General features: G+C 45.6%; 2 protein-coding genes across 2 annotated transcripts in view; one reads left to right on the plus strand and one right to left on the minus strand.

Annotated features, from left to right (window-relative positions):
* FAM185A (family with sequence similarity 185 member A) overlaps positions 1-14,838 on the minus strand; it is a 38,017-nt gene extending 23,179 nt beyond the window's left edge. Inside the window, exons 1-4 of the mRNA XM_039913848.1 lie at positions 14,643-14,838; positions 10,776-10,915; positions 9,652-9,744; positions 5,458-5,596 (exon numbers count right to left, since the gene is read on the minus strand). Coding sequence (XP_039769782.1) covers positions 5,458-5,596; positions 9,652-9,744; positions 10,776-10,915; positions 14,643-14,838 — 568 coding nt within the window. The remainder of the gene's footprint in view (positions 1-5,457; positions 5,597-9,651; positions 9,745-10,775; positions 10,916-14,642) is intronic.
* A 264-nt stretch (positions 14,839-15,102) lies between these two features.
* Positions 15,103-25,876, plus strand: part of CCDC146 (coiled-coil domain containing 146) — a 92,381-nt gene continuing 81,607 nt past the window's right edge. Inside the window, exons 1-2 of the mRNA XM_029077780.2 lie at positions 15,103-15,237; positions 20,307-20,512. Of these exons, the coding sequence (XP_028933613.1) occupies positions 20,318-20,512 (195 nt within the window). The 5' untranslated portion in view covers positions 15,103-15,237; positions 20,307-20,317. The remainder of the gene's footprint in view (positions 15,238-20,306; positions 20,513-25,876) is intronic.

Genomic DNA, 25,876 nt, shown 5'->3' on the forward strand with positions numbered 1-25,876 from the left:
TAAGTACTTGGATTAATGTGGTAGTAGTTTGGATGGAGAGGAAAGGATGGATTTGAGGGATGCTGTGAAGGTGACAAATTGAATAAGTGGGTGGAATGAGAGAGCAGAATCAAGGATAACACCAAGATTACGGGCCTGTGAGACAGGAAAGATGGTGGTGCTGTCTACAATGACAGGAAAACCAAGGGGAGGGTTTGGGTGGGAGGATAAGAAGTTCTCTGTTTTGGCCATGTTAAGTTTGAGGTGACAGTGGGACATCCAAGTAGAGATGTCCTGAAGACAAAGGGAAATGCAAGGCTGCAAAGAAGGAGAGTGATCAGGGCTGGAGATGGAGATTTGGGATTCATCCACATAGAGATGGTAGTTGAAGCCATGGAATCAAATTAGTTCTCCAAGGGAGTGGGTGTGAAGGGGACCCAGAACTGAACCTTATGGGACTCCCATGGTTAGGGGGTGGGAGGCAAAGTAATTGCCCATGAGAGATTTAAGATGAATGGCAAGAGACATATGAGGAGAACCAGTAGAGGACAGTGTGAGTCAAGCCAAGTTTGGATAATATTTCTGGAAGGGGGTGGTCAAGAGCGTGAAAGCAGCTGAAAGGTTGAGGAGCATTAGGGTGGAGCAGAGGAAGAGGGAGGCTTCTGCGGAGCAAAGGGGATGGAAGCCAGAATGGAAGAGGTCAAGGAGAGAACTGGAGGAGGGGAATGTGAGACAGTGGACGTAGATAACTCGCTCCAGGAGTATGGAGAGGAAATGAGGCGATAACTGGAAGGAGCCGTGGGGTCAAGTGACTTGACTGAGGTCACAGAGCAGACAGGTGGTGGAGCTGGGAATAGAACCCAGATCCTCTGTCTCCCAAGCCCTTGCTCTTTCCACTGGGCCAGCTATTCTCAGAACTAACGGATTTTCTAGGTAAACTAACTTGGAGGGATTACAACTGATCCTCTGAATTTTCAGATGTGTCAAGGAGTAAAGCAGGATCATCGCAAGAGCATTTCACTGAAATCAAACAAAATGGGTCCGTTGCTTTTAAGGAGCCCTGTACCACAGCCTGCAGTTTTACATTTAAGGGAGTCGTCCCCCCTGCCGCCCCCAGTCAGCATTTTGAGGATGACAAGTTCCAGAAGTGCCAGGGGAACTTCTCTCTAACACTCTGCGGCTCACACTCCTCTTGGCAACAGCTCTAGAATAAAGTGCACCCAAGGGCTTGGGAAAACCCAAATTACATCTCAAAAATTCATCTCGGTCTTGGGGTTAAACCAGGAAGTGCCTGGGAGGAGCCTAAAAGTTCCAAATGAAAAACAATTTTAAAAACCCTCGATATGTTAGACTCTTTCCATGTGTCGCATGTTTCTACCCTTCAACGTTCAGGGAGGCCAAAAGGCACACTCCCTTCAAGGTCACTGTACAGCAGAGAAATTGTTATGGGAATATACTCAGCCTGCAGTGTTTGGCGTATTTACTCTGTTGGTTTGTTTAAGCATTAGCACTCTGGGATTAAAATCTATCAGTGACTTGAGAACCATGATGAAAGTAACTGTTTCCTCTGCCTCGGAGGACAAGCCACTTGATAGAATCTGCTGAAAGCTGAACTACAGCTCTGTTGCAGCACGGCTTCATGACTTTTTGTAAGAATCACGCTAGTTTTTAATCCTCTTACTGTCCCACTGGAGCCCTCTCCTGGGAGAGGGGAGCTCCTGAGAAACTTATAATGAAGGAAATAAAACTATACTTACAAGGTCCTAACAAGACCCCAGTAAATGATCTTTCAATTTAATCAATCAACCAATAATATTCACTGAGCACTTACCGTGTGCAGACAACTGTACTACGTGTTTGGGAGAATACAACATAACAGAGTGGGTAGATTCATTCTCTGCCCACAGGGAGCTTACAGTCTAGACAGGGAGATAGAAGTTAATTAAAGAGATGCACCAGTTAACCAAGGCAAACAAATTACTCCCTTTCTCTCCTACTGTCAGCCAAAATCTCAGTGCTTGGGCTAAGCGAGCCATATGTAGGACAGGGACTGGGTCCAACCTGATTAACTTGCATTACTTCAGTGCATAATACAGTGTTTAGCACATCGTAAGCACTTAACAAATACCATTAAAAAAAGGGACAGGGCTTAGTAAATCCAACTACTTATTGAGTACTTACTGTGTGTACAACACTGTACTAAGCCCTTGGGAGAGTACAATGTAACCAACACATTCCCTGCCCCCCACAAGACTAGTACAGTGCTTGCTACAGAGTAAGTGCTTAACTAACACCACCACAATTAGCATGTCTAATCATCATCATAATAGTAAAAAATAATAGGCCATATTTTTGGATTCTGATATACCACTAGTAGTACATGTAGTATTTCTGATCGGAGAACCCTGGTTTAGAACAGTCTTGCAAACAGATATGGAAAACAAATAAACTGTGTCTCTCAATCTCTCATTGGAGACAGGAAGGTCCTTGAAGGCAGTGAGCGGATCGTTATTCAACTGCTCAAATTGTACTCTCCCAAGCACTTAGTACAATGTGCTAGACACAGTATTGACTGAAAAACATTTTCCAGTCAATAATGTGTTGTTTTGTGATTTTTAAAAAATTACCACCTTTTCTTTCCCCAGGTGGCATACACCATTAGGAAAATAAATATAGTTCAACATTCTGATTTCATTCCAGAAAGTGAGATCGGGTCTTGCTACAGTTGTGGTGGATTTTTCAAAATCCGTGAGATTTTCAACATTAGGGTTGGGCTTGGTCACAAATACTCAAGTAAATACAACTTTCAGCAGGAAGTTCATATTCCGGTTCTATTACATTTCCACCACTTACAGGTCATATTATTTAACAGAAACAACATTCCCAGAGTGAGTTTTTCACCCTAAACACTTCATGTCAGGCATTTGGATTTACTACAATTGTTCAGCCATCATCTTATCAAGAGTGACCTAGTAGAAAGAGCACAGGCCTGGGAATCAGAGGACTTGGATTCTAATCCTTCTCTGCCAAATGCCTGCTGTGTGACCTTGGGCAAGTCACATAACTTCTCTGTGCCTAGGTTTCCTCATCTGTAAAGTGAAGATTCAACACCTGTTCTCCCTCCCTGTTAGACTGTGAGGCCTATGTGGGCCAAGAACTGGGTCCGATGGCATTGTATTGTAGCCACCCCAGCATTTAGTACAGTGCTTGGCACAAAATTAGTGCTTAACAAATAAAACAGTTATATTGTAGGATAAATCAATGCCCTCAAAACCCAGCTAGCAAGACATCAAACTGTTTACAGTGTTTACAACTCTTTTTGATTTTTACAAAGTTAGAAAATTGATTCAGTCTCCTTGACTAGAGGATTATCCTAAACTCTAGTTCCGAACCCAGGTTCTGTCACTCCCGGGCCCGCGCTCTGCCCACTAGGCCACACTGTTCCCTGTAGCAGGTAACGTGTCTATTAACTCTGTTGTATTATAGTCTCTTAAGTGTCTAGTCCAGTGCTCTGCAAAGAGTAAGCACTAAATAAATACCATTAATTGATTGACAGATCGACTGGGACACCCATGAGGTAATAATGATAATAACGACAATAATAATACTTGTTAAGCCCTTACTATATGCCAAGAACAGTTCTAAGTACACGGTTAGATCCAAGTTAATCAGATTGGTCACAGTCTCTGTTTCACATGGGGCTCACAGTCTTCTTCCCCATTTTACAGTTGAAATAATTGAGACAAAGAGCAGTTAAGTGACTTGCCCAAAGTCACACAGCAGACAAGGGGTGGAGCTGGGATTAGAACCCAGGTCCTTGCTCTATCCACTAAGCCATGATAAGGTTGGAGGGCTTCTAGTACTTTCCTTTGGGATTTTTCCATGGAATACCATCCCCTCTGGGAATAGCCCTTTCAAGAGGCTCTCCTCCAGTGCGAAGTGGTGGGGGTGAATTGGGAGTAGGGGGGATGAGGTAAAGTGGGAGAATGAGTCATTTTCACTGAGATTCCGTGGTTGCCCGGCCGCACCCTCTCCCACCCACCCGACTCTCTATGCTTGGTCATACGAAGGATGCCATGTTAGCCGCGTTCCCTTGTCTGGGTGGAAAATGCCTGGGGAGAAGCCATGAGACACAACCTGACAATGTAGGGATTGGCAGTGTGCTTAAAATATGCGGGGCCAGAACAAACACAGGGGGGAAATAACATTTCTAATTAAAATAGGATCGCTGGGTTCTCGCCACCAGATTCCCTCCAGCAGTCTTGGGGAGGGTTTTTAACTTTTTGCTTGCCTTCTCTGGGCCTCAGTTACCTCATCTGTAAAATGGGGATTGAGACTCTGAACCCCTTGTGGTACAGGGACTGGGTCCAACCTGATTGTTTGGATCCATCCCAGCGCTTAGTACAGTGCTTGGCACATAGTAACTTCTTCACAAATATCACAAGTATTATTATTACTCAAGTTATCAAAGCAGAATCCCACAGCTCTACAAATGTTTCTTCCTTTTCTTGATAGAGGGAAATGGGTTAAAATTTAGTCTCATTTTCAGCTGCAGGAATAAGTTAAAGCCCATGTGTAACAATCTCATTTTAAACTCCTGCCAATCTATGACTATTAGGGCCTATGGGTTTTTTTGTGGTTTTATTACATGCTCTCTTCGATGCTCTGTCTGTATTTGATTTTATTTATGTTTGTTAAGTGGTTACTGTTCTAAGCAGTGGGGGGGATACAAGTTAATGAGATTGGACACAGTCCCTGTCCCACATGGGATTCACAGTCAAACTAGGAAGGGAGAACAAGTATCCCCATTTTACAACTGAAGAAACTGAGACCGAGAGAAGTGAAATGACTACCCACTCTGGACTGTATGCTCGCTGTGAGCAGGGAATGTGTCTGTTTATTGTTATATTGCATTCTCCCACATGCTTAGTGCTTTGTACAGAGTAAGCGCTAATAAAATACAACTGAATGAGTGAATGTCTGAAAATGACTTACCCAAGGTCACCCAGCAGACAAGTGGCAGAGCCAGGATTAGAACTCAGTCCTTCCGACTTCCACGCCCACACTCTCTCCACTAACAATAATGTTGGTATTTGTTAAGCGCTTACTATGTGCCGAGCACTGTTCTAAGCGCTGGGGTAGACATAGGGGAATCAGGTTGTCCCACGTGGGGCTCACAGTCTTAATCCCCATTTTACAGATGAGGGAACTGAGGCACGGAGAAGTTAAGTGACTTGCCCACAGTCACACAGCCGACAAGTGGCAGAGCTGGGATTCGAACTCATGAGCCCTGACTCCAAAGCCCGTGCTCTTTCCACTGAGCCATGCTGCTTCTCCTAGGCTGTGCTACCTCTCTATTATCATTATTATTGAGTCTCCTACCTCCCTCAGAGTGCTGCTACCTTGAATTAATAAAACCCCCAACGTTTTCAGGCTCACTGGAGAGTTTTCCATTTCTCCTGGCCTCCTGCCTCTTACCATGAATGCTGCCCAATGTGATGTTCCCGGAGACTGAAGACAAGAGTGAGGAGTCGGTATAGAGGTATCTGAGCTTCAGCAGACCATCTTCAGTTGATATGTTTACAGAACTCCCTTGCATCTTGTCCACAGACACGAGCTGTTGAAAGAAAAGATTGGTGTCAGGTGAAGGCAGGACTGGACTCCTGATGGTTGCAGAGTATTTGTTAAGCACTTACTACGTGTCAAGCACCATTCTAAGTGCTGGGGGAGATGCAAGATTATCAGGTTGGACGCAGTCCCTGTCCCACGAGGGGCTCACGGTCTTCACCCCCATTTTACTAAGAAGGGAACTGAGGTCCAGAGAAGTGAAGTGACTGGCCCAAGGTCGCACAGCAGGCAGGCGGCGGAGCCGGGATTAGAGCGCCAGGTCCTTGGACTCCCAGGCCCAGCTTCTTTCCGCTAAGCCATGTTGCTTCCCAAGTTCAGTAAGATCAGTATGAAGTTCAGTAAGAGTTTCATTCGCTTTTGTTGATTTGTTTCAAATCGATTTCTCAGCTAAATTGTCCCCCTGCTGCCCAAAAGAAGAGACCACCTGAAGAAAATGTACTGTCTCCGACTGATCAACCAATAATACTTATTAATAATTATGGTATTTAAGTGCTTACTTTGTTGTTGTTGTTGGTATTAAGCGCTATGTGCCGAGCACTGTTCTAAGCACTGGGGTAGATAAAGGGTAGACAGTCGATTAGACTGTAAGCCCGTCAAACAGCAGGGACTGTATCTGTTGCCGACTTGTTCATCCCAAGCGCTTAGTACAGTGCTCTGCACATAGTAAGCACTCAATAAATACTACTGAATAAAGGGTAATCAGATTGTCCCACATGGGGCTCACAGATGAGGTCTGAGAGAAGTTAATTGACTTGCCCAAAGTTGCACAGCTGACAAGCAGCAGAGACGGGATTAGAACCCATGACCTCTGACTCCCAAGCCCGGGCTCTTTCCACTGAGCCACGCTGCTTCTCTATGTGTCAAGCACTGTTCTAAGAACTGGGGTAAAATACAAGTTAATCTGGTCGGACACAGTCCCTGCGCCATAGTCTAAGTAGGCAGGGGGAATAGGGATCGAATCCCCATTTTACAGATGAGGATGCTTAAGCCAGAAGTTAAGTGACTTGCCCAAGATCACACAACAGGCAACTACCTGGCGGAGCCAGGATTAGAGCCCAGGTCCTCGGGCTCCCAGGCCCGGCTCCTTCCTCAAGGCCACGCTGTTTCCCTATCGAGAGCTTTCTGTACGCAGAGCACTGCACCAAGTCTGGGGGAACGCTAGAAAATTAATAGTCATGATCTCTGTCCTAAAGGAGTTTGCAATCTAATGGAAACAGAGACTGAAAAATAAATTGCAGGTAGGAGGGAGCAATGGAATATAAAGATATGTATGTAAGCGTTATTACAGGTGGTGGTGAGTATCCAGGTACGTAGAACAGAAGATGAAAGCAGCGTGTAATAAAGAAAACGAAAGGGTCACTCAAGATTAGCTATCCATGGAGTCTAAGGAGACGTGTGAATAACTCTACATCCCTTTGCCTTGTCTGCCAGGCACTATGGAATGATGATGAGTAAAGAAAATAAAACAAACTGCAACAACGTATCAGCCTACACCAGGGAATCCTACACACAACCAAAAGAGTTTCAGTTGGAACTGGGAGCATATACAGAATTGTTACCTAGACAGCACGCTGGTCAACAATAGAATGAAAGACAAAGGAGAAGAAATTAAAACAAGAAGCCAAACTGTCTGGAGACGGCCAGACGTTATGGCATCAGCGTGCTATTAAGTTTCAGACCAAATGGAGGGTTGCAGGGCTGAAATACTGTCTAACCTTCTCTGTGGTTGGGAGAACTGGGTCCCGGGATGGACTACTACAACAGACTCCTTGACCAGTCCTGTTGACATCCTTTATGGACTCTACTGCTAACAGCTGCTGAATAGGGGCTTTTAAGTGGGCCTCTGGAAATATGGGGAAATGGGACATATTTTAAAGATTCAGTAAAACAAAGTCTTGGACACTACTCTGGGACTGAGTCCAACCTGAATATCTTGGATCTACCCCAGCGCTTAGTACGATGCTCACATTATAAACCCTTAACAACATCGTTACTATTACATTCTTATGACTATAACTGTGTCTCAGCTGAAATCTGGAAGACAACTGCAGCAGACAGGCCAGCGTGGAACACTGCAATCGAGAAAGAAACAGCTCTTTGTGAGCCAAATCTTCAAGAGAATTGTGAGACAAAGACGAAAAGGCGAGCACAGCACTAGGCAAGGAAACACAACAGCACAATGAAAGGCGATCTTTGTGTGATTTGTGTGGTCAGGACCGTGGGACCCACATTTATGCCTAGAGAGAAATTCAGCTCCGGGGCATTGTCTTTAACTACAAAGGGCAATGATCTATCCAACTTATCCAAAAATATGCACACTAAAAATGATATCTGACCAATATTTCACAGATGTCATCTGTTCTCACTTGATGCTAGAGGCACATTCTTGCCAACCCCTGTTTGTAGGAATGCTCGCATCATACACAGTTCGCATCTCTGGAAAGACACAGTGAGCTTATGCCTAAGTCTTTCTTCAGATGCTGCATGTGTGCTATCCAGTCGGAGGGACCCGAATTCTAATTCTGGCTCTGCCACTTGTCTGCTGTGTGACCTTGAACAAGTCACTTGACTTCTCTTGTGCCTCAGTTACTTCATATATAAAATGGGGATTAAGGCCGTGGGCCCTATGTGGGATGTGGACTGTGTTCAACCTGATTAGCTTGTATCTACCCCAGTGCTTAGTACGGTGCCTGGCACGTAGCAAACAATTAACAGATACCATAAACAAAAAATCCTGTCTTGTACACTGTTGGGAAAGGGTGACTTAACTCCCTAATGGTGTTGTATCCAAAATGCAGGATGAAAACACACATTACAGCAGATAAGATGATTAAAAATAAAACATTTCCCTTCACACCTCAACATCTTAGATTTTGCACTACCGTTAACCCTACACAATGTGATTTTAAAAAGTAACAAAGAGCAGTTGAAAAGCAAGCATATGGGTCTTTATTTACTTGTAGTGACTAAAGACAACAAGAACTTAAGTAATGACATTACTCCATCCAAATGATGGCCCATCCAATCCAGCACTCTGTCTCCAATAATACTACTAGGCTCCTGGCTACCTTCCAACACATCCATTCTCAAGGTTAATAACTGTGGTATTTGCTAAGTGCTTACTATGTGCCAGGCACTGTACTAAACACTGGGGTAGACACAGTTCCTGTCCCACAGGGGGCTCACAGTCTCAATCCCCATTTTATAGATGAGGTAGCTGAGGCACAGAGAAGTAACTTGTCCAAGGTCACACAGCAGACAAGTTTCGCCTGGCACAGAGTAAGCCCTTAACAAATACCATTAAAAAAAAATGTGTGCCCACCACAGTTTCTTCTAATGCTGGCCCTATTTGCCTCAATTTGTAGATCCGATTTTATTGAGCCAGGCGTGCACTGTGGGGAAAACATTTCCTCAGTCATCCAAAAGTGCGATCCAAACTGCAGATAGAAAACATGTGCTAAGGCACAGATGACTGTGTACATCAATGGGAATGAATTCTTGTAGTGCCATCTTGTGGAAAATAGGAAGAAATTTTAGGTCACATTTAGCGAATTTCATTTATCTGTCCAGTTCCTGAACAGATTCAGCTTGCATTCAAATTACCTGCATGCCCACAGAATGTCTCGTCTCTTGGCTTAAATAATATCAAAACACTGGGAGGAATTTGGCTAAAGAAACCTGGGTTGTGCTAAACTATGTAGCAATACCATGTTAAATGAAAATGAATGCTAAGCTTTAAACAAGAACTGGCGGGAATAAAAACATTTGGAATGAAATTTTAGGTCTTTATCCAACTCACGTATTAAAAATGAAACAAAGGTTCAGAAGACCAAAATGACTGTGTGATTCTGAAATACATTAAGTTTGAATTCTAGTTTAGTGATGTTTTAGAAGAGATCAGGAACACGGGTTTACCAATTAGAATTCCTTATTATTTACCCAATTTGGATCAACCTGTTAGAAACATAATAACCACAGGGTTTGGCACAGAGTAAGCGATTAACAAATACCGTTATTAGAGAACAAAGCTTCCCTGGGACTTACACTTTTTTCAGCTGCGAAAATTTCTGTATTTCCATGGATTGTTCCTAGACAGGTGACATTGCCTCCTTTTGTTCGCACGTGTATTCTCTGACTCTGAAAGATATTTATATAAAGACATATTGCAATAATTTGGTTCAGCATTCTGATCAAAAACGAAAAACAGTTTTGGCATGCTCTACTTACTAAAAAAAATGGTACTTGTTAAGCACTTATTATGTGTCAACTACAGTTTTAAGCACTGGGCTAGATACAAGTTAATTAGGTTAATTAGGTTAATTAAGTAGAAGGGAGCAGGAAGGAATCCCCATTTTACAAATGAAGGAACTGAGGCACAGAGAAGTGATTTTTTTTAAGGTATTTCTTAGGTGCTTACTATGTGTTATGCACTGTACTAAGCACTGCAGCAGAAACAAGTTGATCAGATCATTTCACAGTCCCCATCCCGGTCTTAATCCCCATTTTACAGATGAGGTAACAGGTAGAGAGAAGTTCAAGGTCCCACAGCAGACAAGTGACTCCCAGGCCCGTGCTCTTTCCATTAGGTCACTTTGCTTCACTTATAACAGCTGTATATATGATGTGTAATATCTACATTGTTTACACACAGATGATTTTATCTGTCAAATTTAAATAGGAAAACGGTGACACAAACGTCAATCAATGGTATTATGCTTTTGTAGGCAGAACACTGTCCTAAGCATTTGGGAGAATCTATACAATAGAGTTAGTAGACATAATCCTGCCCTCGAGAAGCTTACGGTGTAGTATCGATTGGTGCAATATATGTATGCACAACTTCTTCTGAAATCGCACTGTGTCTATCTTAGTGGGTCAAATTCCTTAGTGGGTCATTTTCCTTAATTCCCAAACAGTGTCCTGTTGCATAGAAAAACCAAGCATTACAGCAAAACTGAATACATTACTTTTTGCTACAACTACTCCTGCTTATCTGCCCCCTAGGACTCTTAACAAAGATCAGCTTTGAAGTGCACCGAGTTCTTCTATGACAAAGTGAGCTGCGTTCTTATAAAACTCTCCACATTAAGGAAAGTGCGTGAAGTAGCACTCTCTGTGCCCAACTACTTCACACACACACTTTCTCCCGAGACTGTACTGCACAGTACCCGATACCCAAACAGGTCCGCCTTGCACAGAGAGATGTTCCCTAATTTTCCAGGGATGGGTGCTCTCCTCAAAATGTGTCGTGAAAGCATGTCTATGTGCAATGGAAGATCGCAACTTCGATTCCTAGATGCCATCTCATCTAGCAGAACCAAAAGATCAATCGATCAATTGTATATATTGAGTGCTTACTGTGTGCTGAGCACTGTACTAAGAACTTGGGAGAGTAAGTTACAAAGTTGGTAAAAACATTCCCTGCCCACAATGAACTTCCAGTTAAAAGTCAGGCTGCTCATTGAAATGACCAACTGGCCAAGGCCTAATCATCATCATCATCTTCATCATCACAGAAAGAAATAATAGTAATAATGATTGTGGTATTTGTTAAGCACTTATTATATGGCAAGCCCTGTACTAAATGCTGGGGTAAGTACAAGATGATGAGGTCAAATCTAGTCCCTCTACCACATGGGGCTCAGAGCCAAAGTAGGAGGGAGAATAGGTGTTGACTCCCCATGTGGCAGGTGAGGTAACTGAGACCCAGAAAAGTGAAGCGACTTGTCCAAGGTCACACAGCCGGCAAGGGCTTAGTACAATGCCCTGCACACAGAAAGTGCTCAGTGGAGAAGCAGTGTGGCCTAGTGGATAGAGCATGGACCTGGGAGTCAGAAGGACCTGCGTTCTACTCCCAGCTCTGTTACTTGTCTGCTGTGACCTTGGGCAAGTCACTTCACTTATGTGCCTTAGTTCCCTCATCTGTAAAATGGGAATTAAGATTGTGAGCCCCATGTGGGAAACGGACCAGGTCCAACTTGATTAGCTTGTCTCTATCCCAGAGCTTACCTCAGTGTCTGCCACATAGTAAGCGCTTAACAAATATCATAAAAAATATGATGAATCGAGAGCTCTCTGCACTTGGGAGAGTACAGTATAACAGAGTTGGTAAACCTGTTCTCTGCCCACAACAATCTTACAGTTTAGAAGGGGAGATAGACATTAATATTAATAAATGAATTATGGATAGGTATGTAAGAGCTGCAGAATGGAGGGAGAGGCAAATAAAGGATACAAATCTAAGTGCCAGGGCTGGCTCCAACGCTTAGAGGTTTTGCTGCTGCTGTTGTTGCTTTGATGGTACTTGATAAGTGCTTATAATGCGCCAGGCACTCTACTAAGCGCTGGGGTGGATCCAAGCTAGTCAGGTGGGACACAGTTCCTGTCCCACATAGGGCTTCCAGCCTTCACCTCCATTTTACAGATGAGGGAACTGAGGCCCGGAGGAGTGAAGTAACTTGCCCAAGGTCACAGAGCAGCAGACAAGTGGTAGAGTCAGGATTAGAACCCAAGTCCTTCTGACTCCCAGACCCGGGCTCTAACCAGTAGACCACCTTGCTTGCCATTTGCCCTACTTAGGGGTTTGCTGTCTCCGCTTTTCCTCCAGTGGCTGTGCCGGCTGGGCCAATCAATCAATCAGTGATATGGTTGGAGAGAAGCAGGGTGGAGTAGTGGATAGAGCACGGGCCTAGGAGTCAGGTCATGGATTCTAATCCCACCTCTGCCACTTGTCTGCTCTGTGACCTTGGACAAGTCACTTCACTTCCTGTGCCTCAGTTCCCTCATCTGTAAAATGGGGATTGAGACTGAGAGCCCCCACCTAGGACAGGGACTGTGTCCAACCTGATTCGCCTCTATCCACCCCCGTGCTCGCTACAGTGCCTGCGTATTTTTGTCTGTTTATATGTATTGATGTCCGCCCCACTCCCCTCAGACTGTGAGCTCTTCGTGATCAGGGATTGTCATTCTTTATTGCTGTATCGTGCTTTCCCAAGTGCTTACTACAGTGTTCTCAATAAGCACTCAATAAATACGATTGAATGAATAAATGAACGGCACGTAGTAAGCACTTAAATAGAAGCAGCATGGCCTAGTTGCAGGAGCCCTGGTTTGGGAGTCAGAGGATGTAGGTTCTAATCCCGGCCCCGCCCCCTGTCTGCTGTGTGACTTCGGGCACGGGCTTTGGAGTCAGAGGTCATGAGTTTGAATCCCAGCTCTGCCACTTGTCAGCTGTGTGACTGTGGGCAAGTCACTTAACTTCTCTGTGCCTCAGTTACCTCATCTGTAAAATGGGGATTAAGACTGTGAGCCCCACGTGGGACATCCTGATTCCCCTGTGTCTACCCCAGTGCTTAGAACAGTGCTCGGCACATAGTAAGCGCTTAACAAATACCAACATTATTATTATTATTTGCTTCTCTGGGCCTCAGTTCCCTCATCTGTAAAATGAGGGTTAAGACCGTGAGCCCCACGTGGGACAGCCTGATCACCTTGTATCCCTTCCAAAGCTTAGAACAGTGGTTTGCACATAGTAAGTACTTAACAAACACCATCATCATCATTATTATTACCCAATCTCTGCTCCTTGTCTGCTGTGTGACGTTGGGAAACTCATTTTGCTTCTCTGGGCCTGAGTTAGCTCACCTGTAAATGGGGATTAAGACTGTGAGTCCCACGTGGGACAACCTGAAAACTTGGTATCTACCCAATCTCCGCCCCTTATCTGCTGTGTGACATTGGGCAGGTCATTTCACTTCTCTGGGCCTCATTTAGCTCACCTGTAAAATGGGGATCAAGACCGTGAGCCCCATGTGCGACAAGCTGATCACCTGGTATCTACCCCAGCTCCGCCCCTTGTCTGCTGTGTGACATTGGGCAGGTCATTTTGCTCCTCTGGGCCTCAGTTAGCTCATCTGTAAAATGGGGGGTCAAGGCCGTGAGTCCCACGTGGGACAACATGATCACTTGGTGCCTACCTAATCTCTGCCCCTTGTCTGCTGTGTGATGATGGGACACTCAATTCGCTTCTCTAGCCTGTTAGCTCACCTGTAAAATGGGGATCAAGACCCACGTGGGACAACCTAATCACCTGGTATCTATCCCAGCTCCATCTCTTGTCTGCTCTGTGACATTGGACAGGTCGTTTCGCTTCTCTGGGCCTCAGTGAGCTCACCTGTAAAATGGGGATCAAGACCATGAGCCCCATGTGCGACAAGCTGATCACCTGGTATCTACCCCAGCTGTGCCCCTTGCCTGGTGTGTGACACTGGGCAGGTCGTTTTGCTCCTCTGGGCCTCAGTTAGCTCATCTGTAAAATGGGGGTCAAGGTCGTGAGTCCCACGTGGGACAACATGATCACTTGGTATCTACCTAATCTCTGCCCCTTGTATCCTGTGTCATGATGGGACACTCAATTTGCTTCTCTGGGCCTCAGTTAGCTCACCTGTAAAATGGGGATCAAGACCCACGTGGGACAACCTAATCACCTGATATCTATCCCAGCTCCACCCCTTGTCCGCTGTGACATTGGACAGGTCGTTTTGCTTCTCTGGGCCTCAATGAGCTCACCTGTAAAATGGGGATCAAGACCGTGAGCCCCACGTGGAACAAGCTGATCAGCTGGTATCTACCCCAGCTGCGCCCCTTGTCTGCTGTGTGACATTGGGCGGGTCGTTTAGCTCCTCTGGGCCTCAGTTAGCTCACCTGTAAAATGGGGATCAAGACGGTGAGAGCCCCAGGTGGGCCAAGCCTCAGTTGGCTCATCTGTCAAACGGGGATCAAGCCCCACATGGGACTGCCTGATCAGCTGGTATCTACCCCAGCTTGGCCCCTTGGGTGCTGTGTGACACTGGGCGGGTCGTTTTGCTTGTCTGGGCCTCAGTTCGTTCATCTGTAAAATGGGGGTGGAGACCGGGAGCCCCACGTGGCACAAGCGGGTGCCCCGCCAACCGTTAGCCAACGCTCTAATTGTGCTGCTCCTCCCCCTGCCCCGCCCTCCTCCCGGGGCCACGCACTGTGCTCGCGCCCGCGCCCACTTCCGCTTCCGGTCCCCCAGCAGGGGCAGCAGCAGGCGGTCGCCCCCCCGGGCGGCCCAAGGGGGTCGAGGGGCCGCGCGGTCACGCGGCAGGGGAGGCGCGCGCGCAGCCCGCCCAAGGGGTCGACCACCAGCGTCCACTGTCGACCCCCGGGCTCCCCTCCGCCCGGCCCCGCCGGGGGCTCGGCGGCCGCCATCTTCGCCCCTCAGCCGCGCGCCCCGCCGCGGGGGGCGACGGGAAACGTAGTTCCCGCCTCCGTCCCTAAGGGCGGCGGCGGGGGGGGCCGGAACTACAATTCCCAGGGGGCCTCGCGGCGGGGGAGCCGGGCGGCCCCGCTCGTTCGCGGCCGGCGGTGGGAGGGGGGAGAAAGGAGCGCCGCGCTTCGCGCCGCCCATTGGTCAAAGCGTCCAGGGGCCGAGCCGACCGACCAATCGGGATGGCGGACGCTGACCCGGCGGGAGGGGGGAGAGAGGGAGGGCTGTTACCGTGGCAACGAGGACGCGGATGCTCCCGGACGGAGGCGCAGGAGCCACTTGCCCCCTGCGAGGGTAGAAGACGAGGGGCAGAGGGGGAAGCGGACCCTGGACCCGAACAGGTCAGGACGGGGCCCCCAGGGTCCTCGCAGCCCAAGCGGGTGGCGGGGGTTCTGTCCGCGCACATTCATCCAATCAATTCTGCATTCACTGTGTGCAGAGCACTGTGCAGGGAATGGGTCTGTTTAATAATAATAATGTTGGTATTGGTTAAGCGCTTACTCTGTGCAGAGCACTGTTCTAAGCGCTGGGGGAGATACAGGGTCAGCAGGTTGTCCCACGTGGGGCTCACAGTTCATCCCCATTTTCCAGATGAGGACACTGAGAAGTGAAGTGACTCGCCCACAGTCACACAGCTGACAAGGGGCAGAGGCGGGATTCGAACCCGTGACCTCTGACTCCCCAGCCCGGGCTCTTTCCACTGAGCCACCCTGCACTGGACTAAGCGCTTGGGAGAGGGCACTACTACACTTCGACTCCCGGCTCCGCCACTTGTCAGCTGTGTGACTGTGGGCAAGTCACTTCACTTCTCTGTGCCTCAGTTCCCTCATCTGGAAAATGGGGATTACCTGTGAGCCTCACGTGGGACAACCTGATGAGCCTGTATCTACCCCAGTGCTTAGAACAGTGCTCGGCACATAGTAAGCGCTTAACAAATACCAACATTATTATATTATTATTATTATTATTATTAAACAGACCCATTCCCTTCCCCCCACAAGGTTGGAGGCCGGGCACGGGCTGGGGTCTGGAGGAGAAGCAGGGGCTGGGCGTGAGGCGGCGGGGTTATTATTAAGCGAATTTATTGAGCGCTTACCGTGTGCCATACACTAAACCCTTAAGCAGCCTACTAAACGCTTGTCTGATCCAGTCCCCGTGGAGGACCATGGGGAGGCACCCCTCCTTTTGTAGTTTTGCTTCCTTCTTCTTCCATTCCTTCCCCCTTTTTTCCTCCTTCCCCTCAGACCTTCTTCAATCCCACCCACATAATGATGATGGCATTCGTTAAGGGCTTACTGTGTGCCAAGCACTGTTCTAAGCGCCGGGGTAGATGCAAGATAATCAGATTGTCCCACGTGGGGCTCACAGTTTTAATCCCCATTTTACAGCTGAGGCAACTGATGCACAGAGAACTTAAGTGACTTGCCCAAAGTCACACAGCTGACAAGTGGCGGAGACGGAATTAGAACCCATGACCTCTGACTCCCAAGTCTGTGCCCTTTCCATTGAGCCACGCTCTAAGAGGCCTTCCCAGACTGAGCCCCGTTTTGCCTCATCTCCCTTCTGGGTCGCCCTGACTTGCTCCCTTGGTTCTTCCCCCTTTCCCGTCCCCACAGCATTTTTGTATATACCTGTAATTTTATTTATTTGTATTAATGCCCCACCTTCCCCCCCCCCCCCCCCGCCTCTAGATTGTAAGCTCGTTGTGGGTAGGGAATGTGTCTGTTTATCGTTGTATCGTACTCTCCCATTCGCTTAGTCTACGTTTCCGCACGCAGTAAGTGCTTGAATATGCTTGAATGAATGAACTGAGATTAGAACTCAGGTCCTTTGACTCTAAGACTCATACTCTGTCCACTAGGCCACACTGCTTCCCACATAGCTTGGGTAAGAGATAGGTTGGATGGCTGTGGCTGGCGACCAGCGGAAGCAGCTAGAAGGTTCTGGCTTCTTCAACCCAATCTCCAAGAGGTGTGCGAGGTTCATGGGAGCAAAAAAATTTCTGAGGACATTATCCCAGTCTGCAGGAGATAAATCACCAATGGGTGCCATCTCTATTGGGTTCGCAATCCGTTTTTCCCCATCTCCATCCCCTCTTTCTTTCCTCCTTTCCCTTCCTCATCCTCGTCTTCATTCTTGTGCCTACCCTTCCTTCTTCATCTTTCCTTCTCCACTCTCCCCATTCCCAATGCCCAAATTTCAAGCCAGAGTGTGACAACACCCAAATCCTGGGCTGGCTTTAAACAGTAAGGCGAGTGAAGCAGTGGCCCCTGGGCACATTTTAGGGGAGAGGGGAGAGATGGCCCCCTGGTAGCAGAGGGACAGGGACTGTGTCCAATCCAATTTGTTGTCTTCACCCCAGTGCTTAGTACAGTGCATGGGATAGTAAGTGCTTAACAAATATTATTATCGTTATTATTATTATTGTTGTTATTATTGTTAAATGCTCAAGACTGTAACAAGATGGTCCCACTTCCTCCCAGAAACCTGGGCACATTGCTGTTGGACCTCCAGGTAGACTTCAGTCAATCATTAATCAATCCATGGTATTTATTAATAATAATTAATAATTTGATAATCATGGTATTTCTTAAGCACTTACTCTGTGCCAGGGACTAAGCACTGGGGTAGATAGAAGCAAATCGGGTTGTACGCAGTCCCTGTTCCACGTGAGGCCCCAATTTTGCAGAAGATGGAACTGAAATAATGATAATTATTATGATGATAATAATTGAGTTTGGGAATTGGGAATCTGGGAGCATGCTGTAATTCAGTTCAACTGCAAAGGTCGTAAAGAATAATGGACATAATGGGCGAACTCTTAGTTTGTTTTCTCATTTCCTCTTATTAGAGGTTGGGATGGTTCCTGTAGCAGGAGAGGTGTGGTACTGATAAAGCACCACAGGGTGGTGACTTTGTTTCTCTAAATCATTTCCCGTTTCAATCATTTGGGTGTGAAGGTACCTTTTAAATCTTTAGTGATCTAAAGTAGCTTTTATCAACAATGGTATTTATTGAACACTTTACTATGCACAGAACACTGCACTGATTACTTGGGAGAGTACAATCCAACAGAGTTGGCAGACCCTGCCCCCAAGAAGCTTGCAATGTAGTGGGGGAGACAGATGTGAATATAGATCCGTAATTTCATTTTAATTTTCATTAAAATTTAATTTTAATATTCAGTTTCAACGTGAAGCAAAACGTATCGGCACCCTTCACGTTTCCCAGTGTCAAAATGGTGGGTGGATTTCCAGATCCAAGCATCGTCCTCACTCGAGCCGGGTGTGGGAAGGTTATGTCTGCTCCTGGGTCTAAATTCAGGCTAGAGCTCTCCTGGAAATTCTGGCCCCAGAGGCTCATCCCAGGAATCAGAGAGGACCAGTGGTAGCCATACCGGGCTTGGTTCCTGTCCACTTGGTAGCCTTCAGGAGGCCCAGACTGCAATATTTCCTGGCTATTCTCGGGTCTGGAGCAAGACTCCTGCGTGAACCTCTCCTGTCCCAACTGAATCCCTGCAACCACAATCAATCATATATTTATTGAACACTTACCGTGAGCAGAATGCCAAACTAAACACTTGGGGGAGCACACTGTCAGTTCTACCTTAACAACATCGCTGAAATCCCCCCCTTCCTTGCCATCCAAACTGCTACCACATTAATGCGAGTACTTAACCTATTTAAGTACCTACCGCCTTGATTATTGTAGCGGCCTCCTTGCCGACCTTCCGGCCTCCTGTCTCTTCCCCACCCCAGTCCCTACGCCCCTCTGCTGCCCAGATCATTTTGCTTCAGAAACATTCAGACCATAGTTGCCCACTCCTCTGGTGGTTGCCCATCCATCTCCACATCAAACAAAAACTCCTCACCACTGGCTTTAAAACAATCACCGTGCCCCCTCCTACCTCTTCTTGCTGCTTTTCTACTACAGCCCAGCCTGCACACTTTGCTCGTTTAATGCCAACCTTTTCACCATACCTCCATCTCATTTATCTTGCTGCTGACCTCTCGCCCACATCCTGCCTCTGGCCTGGAACGCCCTCGCTCTTCACACCTAACAGACAATTACTCTGGTCACCTTCAAAACCTTATTGAAGGCCCATCTCCTCCATGAGGCCTTTCCTGACTAAGCCCTCATTCCTTCTTCTCCCACTCCTTTCTGCGTCACTCTGACTTACTCCCTTTATTCACCACCATCCCCAACCCCATAGCACTTATGTCCATATCTGTAATTTATTTATATTAAATGTCTGTCTCCCCCTTTAGACGGTAAGCTTGTTGTGGACAGGGAAAGTGTCTGTTATTGTACTCTCCCAATTGCTTAGTATAGTGGTCTGCACACAGTAAGCGCTCAATAAATGTGATTGATTGACTAAATAACCTTTGCCTTCTTTTTCTTCTTTTTCTACCCTATCATTCAAATAATGGGTCTTAAGAACCTGCTGTGTGCCAAGCACTGTAGAAAGTACTTGAGAGGCTTTAATAGAGCTAGTAGACAAGATACCTGCCTTCAGGGAGCTAACAATCTATTAGGGGAAGCCAAATACTCTTCCCGTCTTTTATTATTGGAATTGCTAGGATTATGTCCATAAACATTTGAGTTTGTATGTTTCTGAAGAAAAGGATTTTTTTGTACAGCTTTTGACACAATAATGAAAAAGTTTAATATAAAATTTGATCGATACTCTTGTTTATCTTTGAGGTGGAAATTCTGCTGAACTCAAAAATTTCCAAGTTTGAGTTAAGCAGAGTTTTGCTTATTCAAAGCCTACTAGCCCAATCAAAAAAAACAAAACTCAATTTAGATATACTTATTTTTGACCTGCTTTCACAAATTCGTAGTCTTGTCATTACTGGCCGTTGTTCAAAACCTTAAGTTTACTGTTCTTTCATGGTAGTAGCTCTCTTGGGGAAAAAAAAAAAACAGATTAAATCCTAAGACTAAATTTTATATCATTTACATTAACAAAAAATCCCATATGTTGTTAACATCTGGGTTCTAATGTCAGTTCTGCCACTTGTCTTGGGCAAGTCACTTAACTTCTCTGTGCCTTAGTTACCTTATCTGTAAAATGGGGATTAAGACTGTGAGTCCCGTATGGGACATGGACTTTGTCCAACCTGATTAGCTTATATCTACCTTAGTATTTAATTCCGTACCTGACAAATGCTTAACAAACACCATTAATTTTTTTTTTTAATGTGGTAAATTTTTTTTACTCTTATGCAGGGAGGAATAGAAGCAGTATCTGGACAGCAAAAGGAAACTCCTAAAATTGTATATTTGTTGACCGTTTTGCCTTTCCTCCCAACTTTAAATGATTTTTCTCCCTTCCTCTTCTCTCACAAATCAGGGGTTCCCCAAACCATGAAATAACACTATGGAAATCTTTCTCCTTCCATTGCAGGATTGTGAAAGATGGGAGATACTGATGAGGATACATCAAATTCGAGTGACTCGGAACCAGAGAGCAAGGAGTCAACCAGAAGCCCTAGTGCGTTGGCTACTTCTGAGGTTCAAGAGGAGCCAGGATTATTCCCCTCCTCAGTGGATATTCAGGATGACCTCTGCAAAGATGTGTATGCCACCCTGGCCTTTCAGTGCCTCGATGAGGTAGGAACATCTCAGTCCACCACCGTGATACACATTTGGTGGCCTTCTAATCTGTGACCTTCAGACATTTGATATTTTCCCCACCCCTAAGCCCACAACAGTTTGATATATATATTTAAATTATATATTATAAATTATTTATATGTATAAATGTCTCCCTCTCTGGACTGTAAACTCATTATGGGTAGGGAACTTGTCTACCAGCTCTATTATATTGTACCCTCCCAAGCGCTTACTGCAGTGCTAGGTAAGCAGTGTGGCTTAGCGGAAAGAGCACAGGCTTGGGAGTCAGAGGTCGTGAGTTCTAATCCCGGCTCCGTCGTTTATTAGCTGTGTGACTTGGGGCAAGTCACTTAACTTCTCTGTGCCTCAGTTACCTCATTTGTAAAATGGAGATTAAGACTGTGAGCCCCACAAGAGACAACCTGATCACCTTGTATCTACCCCAGTGCTTAGAACAGTGCTTGGCACATAGTAAGAGCTTAACAAATACCATTATTATTATTATTATTATCATTAGAAAGCACTCAGTAGTCAGTCAGCAATAGTATTTATTGAGTTCTTACTGAGCACTTTACTAAGTGCTTTGGAGAGAACAATATAACAGTATAACAGCACATTCCCTGCCCACAGTGAGCTTAAAGTATGGAAGGGGAGACAGACCTTAATATAAATAAATAAAACACAGTTATGTACCTAAGTGCTGTGGGGCTGAAGCTGGGGGTGGATAAAGGGAGCATGTCAGGGCAACTCAGAAAGGAGAGGGAGAAGAGGAAAGGAGAACTTAGGGAAGGCCTCTTGGAGGAGATGTGCCTTCAGTAAGGCTTTGAATGGGGAAGAGTCATTGCCTGATGGATATAAGGAGGAAGGGCGTTTCAGGCCAGAGCCAGGACGTGGGCAAGAGGTCGGTAGAGAGATAGACGAGATTGAGGTACCGTGGGAAGGTTGGCATTAGAAGAGCAAAGCGTGCGGGCTGAGTTAGAGTAGGAGAGTAGCGAGGTGAGGGAGGAGGGGGCAAGGTGATTGAGGGCTTTAAAGCTGATGGTGAGGAGTTTCCATTTGACGTGGAGGTGGATGGACAGCCACTGGAGATTCTTAAGGGGTGACAAAACCTGGACTGTATGTTTGTTTAGAAAAATGATCCGCGTAACAGAGTGAAGTATGGACTGGACTGGGGAGAGACAGGAGTGAGGGAGGGCATCAAGGAGGCTGATACAGTAATCAAGGTAGGAAAAGTTAAGTGACTGGATTAATGTGGTAGCAGTTTAGATGAAGAGGAAAGGGCAGATTTTAGTAATGTGAAGATTGAACGGACAGGTTTTGGTGATGGATTGAATATGTGGGTTGAGTGAGAAAAGGAGTCAAGGATAATGCCAATAAATTACCACTGATTGATTGATTCTCTAAGAATCCAGGTGAACCTAGCAACATGTCAAGATCTTTACCCTTTGATAGCTGGTTTCTGGCTTAGTAAAATCAGAAGGAAATGTCAGTTCTACACCGTGGTGTGAGGACCTCTAGACTCTAAGCCTGTTGTGGGCAGGGATTGTTTCTCTTTATTGCTGTACTGTACTTTCCAAGCACCTAGTGCAGTGCTCTGCACACAGTAAGTGTTCAATAAATGCGATCGAATGGATGACTGATTAGACTGTAAGCCCGTCAATGGGCAGGGATTGTCTCTATCTGTTGCCGAATTGTATATTCCAAGTGCTTAGTACAGTGCTGTGCACATAGTAAGTGCTCAATAAATACTGTTGAATAAGAGGTAAAGAATCAAGTGGGCAAAGAAGTCCTGAATATATCCTAGCACCTCAAGGAACTTCCTCCCCAAGGTTAAGGGAACAAGTGAACTGTGGTAAGTAGGAGTCAATGTGCCGGGAGATTACCAAACCAAACAGGGAAGTAGTGTCGCCTTGTGGAAAGAGCACTGGCCTGAGAGTCATGAGACCAGGGTTCTAATCCCATCTTCACCACATGTCTTCTGTTTGACCTTGGACAAGTCACTCAACTTCTCTGTGCCTCAGTTCTGTCATCTGTAAAGTGGGGATTTAGACTGTAATCCAACCTGATTAAATTGTATCTACCCCAGCGCTTATTACAGTACATGGTAACTGTTGAACAAATACCATCAAAAAAATTGGCATATTTACCAAGTCATCATAGTCATTGTTCAGAGTGGCGGATTTAGAAGAGTGGGTCAAAGCCACACCTCACTCCAAATTAAATAATATTTAAAATAATAGAATGTATTACTGGTCTAAAAATGTGACTGAATTATGGGCTTTTGTTTGGTGGAGGGAGGGTGGGGAGGGTGGGAAATCAAGTATATAGCGTTCCAGAGGAATCCAAGAGTCTAAAAATTAGAGGTCACGATTGCCACCCATACTATGTGGGAACAACCCCTAATAATAATAATAATAATGTTGGTATTTGTTAAGCGCTTACTATGTGCCGAGCACTGTTCTAAGCGCTGGGGTAGACAGAGGGGAATCAGGTTGTCCCACGTGGGGCTCACAGTCTTAATCCCCATTTTACAGATGAGGGAACTGAGGCACAGAGAAGTTAAGTGACTTGCCCACAGTCACACAGCCGACAAGTGGCAGAGCTGGGATTCGAACTCATGAGCCCTGACTCCAAAGCCCATGCTCTTTCCACTGAGCCACGCTGAACCCCTAGAAATCATAATAATGTTGGTATTTAATAATGTTGGTATTTAAGCGCTTACTATGTGCCGAGCACTGTTCTAAGTGCTGGGGTAGACACAGGGGAATCAGGTTGTCCCACGTGGGGCTCACAGTCTTAATCCTCATTTTACAGATGACGTAACTGAGGCACCGAGAAGTTAAGTGACTTGCCTAAAGTCACACAGCTGACAAGTGGTCAAGCCGGGATTCGAACCCATGACCTCTGACTCCGAAGCCTGTGCTCTTTCCACTAAGCCACGCTGCTTCTCTACTGCCATTTGGTTCTGCCTGATTTTCCAACTCTTGGTGATAATATTCCTTCCATTTCTGCTGGGAGAAATGAAACTTTGTTAACTAGTTCATTGGGAAATGGTTCTTCATCTTCCTCTTGGCCAGTCACCACTCTGGCCCATTTCCGGCAGAGATGGTAGAGACCGGTGACTGAAGAAATAGACTGCTTCCTATAGCAGTGGACCCAGGACCCTCTTGGATGCAGTTACGGAACTATGAGTTATTTCCTTGAAAAAGAATTCCCACTAAGCCCGTTGTGGGCAGGGATTGTCTCTCTTTATTGCTGAATTGTACTTTCCAAGTCCTTAGTACAGTGCTCTGCACACAGTAAGCACCCAATAAATATGATTGAATGAATGAATGAATGAAATCAGGATGTGAAGGATTGGCTTTTAAAAATAAAAGCCTAGTGGATGGAGCCCAGCGGATAGAACTTGGACCTGGGTTCTAATCCTGGCTCTGCCGCTTGTCTGCTGTGTGACCTTGGGCAAGTCACTTCACTTCTCTGTGCCTCAGGTACCTCATCTATAAAATGGAGATTGACTGAGAGTCCCACGTGGGACATGGACTGTGTCCAACCTGATTAACTTGAATCTACCCCAGTGCTTAGTAAAGTGCCCAGCACACAGTAAGCACTTTTACAAGTACCATTTTTAAAAATAAGCAAACACAATGAGAAGTTATAATATTCAAGGGACTGCTTCTGAGCAATTTTTGAATTGTGAGGCAGTGTAGCCACTCTTATTTCTCTTAGGATCCTGAAATTTCTGGATTGGATTATATGAAAACCCAATGGGGAACATCATATTTCCAGGCATTCAGAGAATAATGAGGAGGATATATATATCAAATCATTTGATTGATTTGATTGATTCATTTGATTGGACTGTGTCCAACCTGATTATGTTGACTCTTCTCCAGCACTCAGTACAGTGCTTGGCACATAGTAAGCGCTTAACAAATACTCCAATAATTATTAAAGGGTAATGGAGTGGGGAGGCCCAGGATCTCACATCCATGCTGCAGTGGTCAGTGAGGTGAACATTTGGGTCACTTGATAGGTGTGCAAAAGGTATTTCTCTTGGATAAAATATGTTCCCTGTACTATCCTACCCTGATTTTTCTTTTTTTTTGGTCTTGCAATGCTGCCTTGTGGACTAAAAGCTAAAAGGAAATCCCCTTATTCTTATCTGGCTATCCACTCAGATACCGAGAGTGCCATGAACACTCAGAGGAAACCCATGAAATTTACTTCATCCTGCCATTGTTGACATTGAAAGTTTTCCCCTACCCACTTGTGTGTGATATTTTTATTATTGTTATTATTGATAATAGTAATAATAATAATTGGGGGGGGTGTTAAGCATTTACTAAATGCCAAGCACTATTCTAAGCACTGGGAAAGAGGTAAAATAAGTATGTTGGAAACAGTCCCTGTCCCACACAGGCTGACAGTTGAAGAGGAAGGGAGATCAGGTATTTTCTCCCCGTTTTACAAGTGAGGTAACTGAGACACGGAGAAATGAAATGACTTGCCAAGGTCACACAGCAGACAAGTGGCGGAACTGGGATTAGAATTCAGGTCCTCTGGTTCCCAGGCCCTTGATCTTTCCACTAGGGCAACGCTGTTCTCCTGATAAAGATTGTTGCCGTGCAAAAAGTAAAACTTATTTGATACATTTGATTACCTTCTATCTACCCCGATGTTTAGCACAGTGTCTGGCACATAGTAAGCGCTTAACAAATCCCATATCAAAATAAAACCACACCTCAGTTTTGAAAGGTTTTCTTTTGTTCTTTTCCCAAACCTGAAAGCTGCCCTGTAATTCTGGGCCAAGAACTGAGAACCAAGAGCCAAGAAACTTAGATATATCAAATAAGCCTTTTGACTTTTTGTTCTGGGCCAAAAGCCAGGCTGCTCCTCTTTTCCCCTCCCTTTCAAAGGTTGTTCTGGGATGCTGGAATTCCCATTGCCATGGCCTCCCTCCGAGGGGAGGGCAAGAGGGAAAAGTAGCGATACAGGTTAAGGAAGAGTAGGAGCTCTAAGAGAAATTTTTGGGTTCCTGAGGATGGAGTCCCCCAAAACCCAGCAGATGAAACCCACCTAAAGGAGCTCATATCAGGTTCCCCTCAAGACCATAAAATCGATGTGAGCAGGGAATGTATTTACCAACTCTGTTATATTGTACATGCTCTGCACACAGTAAGCACTTAATCAGTACAATTGATTCACTGAAGCGAGTGCACTGTTAATGAAAAACTTCTCTTCCATGTTGCTTCAGAGAATCGGTGCTAAAGAAGGAGGTTGCTTCTGTAAACAGCAAAGTGCACATCCTATTTTTAAAGAGGAAGTTTGGCCATCTCTCACCAAAAGCCACACCCTGAGATT

The sequence above is a fragment of the Ornithorhynchus anatinus genome, chromosome 13, assembly GCF_004115215.2.
Source record: "Ornithorhynchus anatinus isolate Pmale09 chromosome 13, mOrnAna1.pri.v4, whole genome shotgun sequence".
Lineage (NCBI taxonomy): Eukaryota > Metazoa > Chordata > Mammalia > Monotremata > Ornithorhynchidae > Ornithorhynchus > Ornithorhynchus anatinus.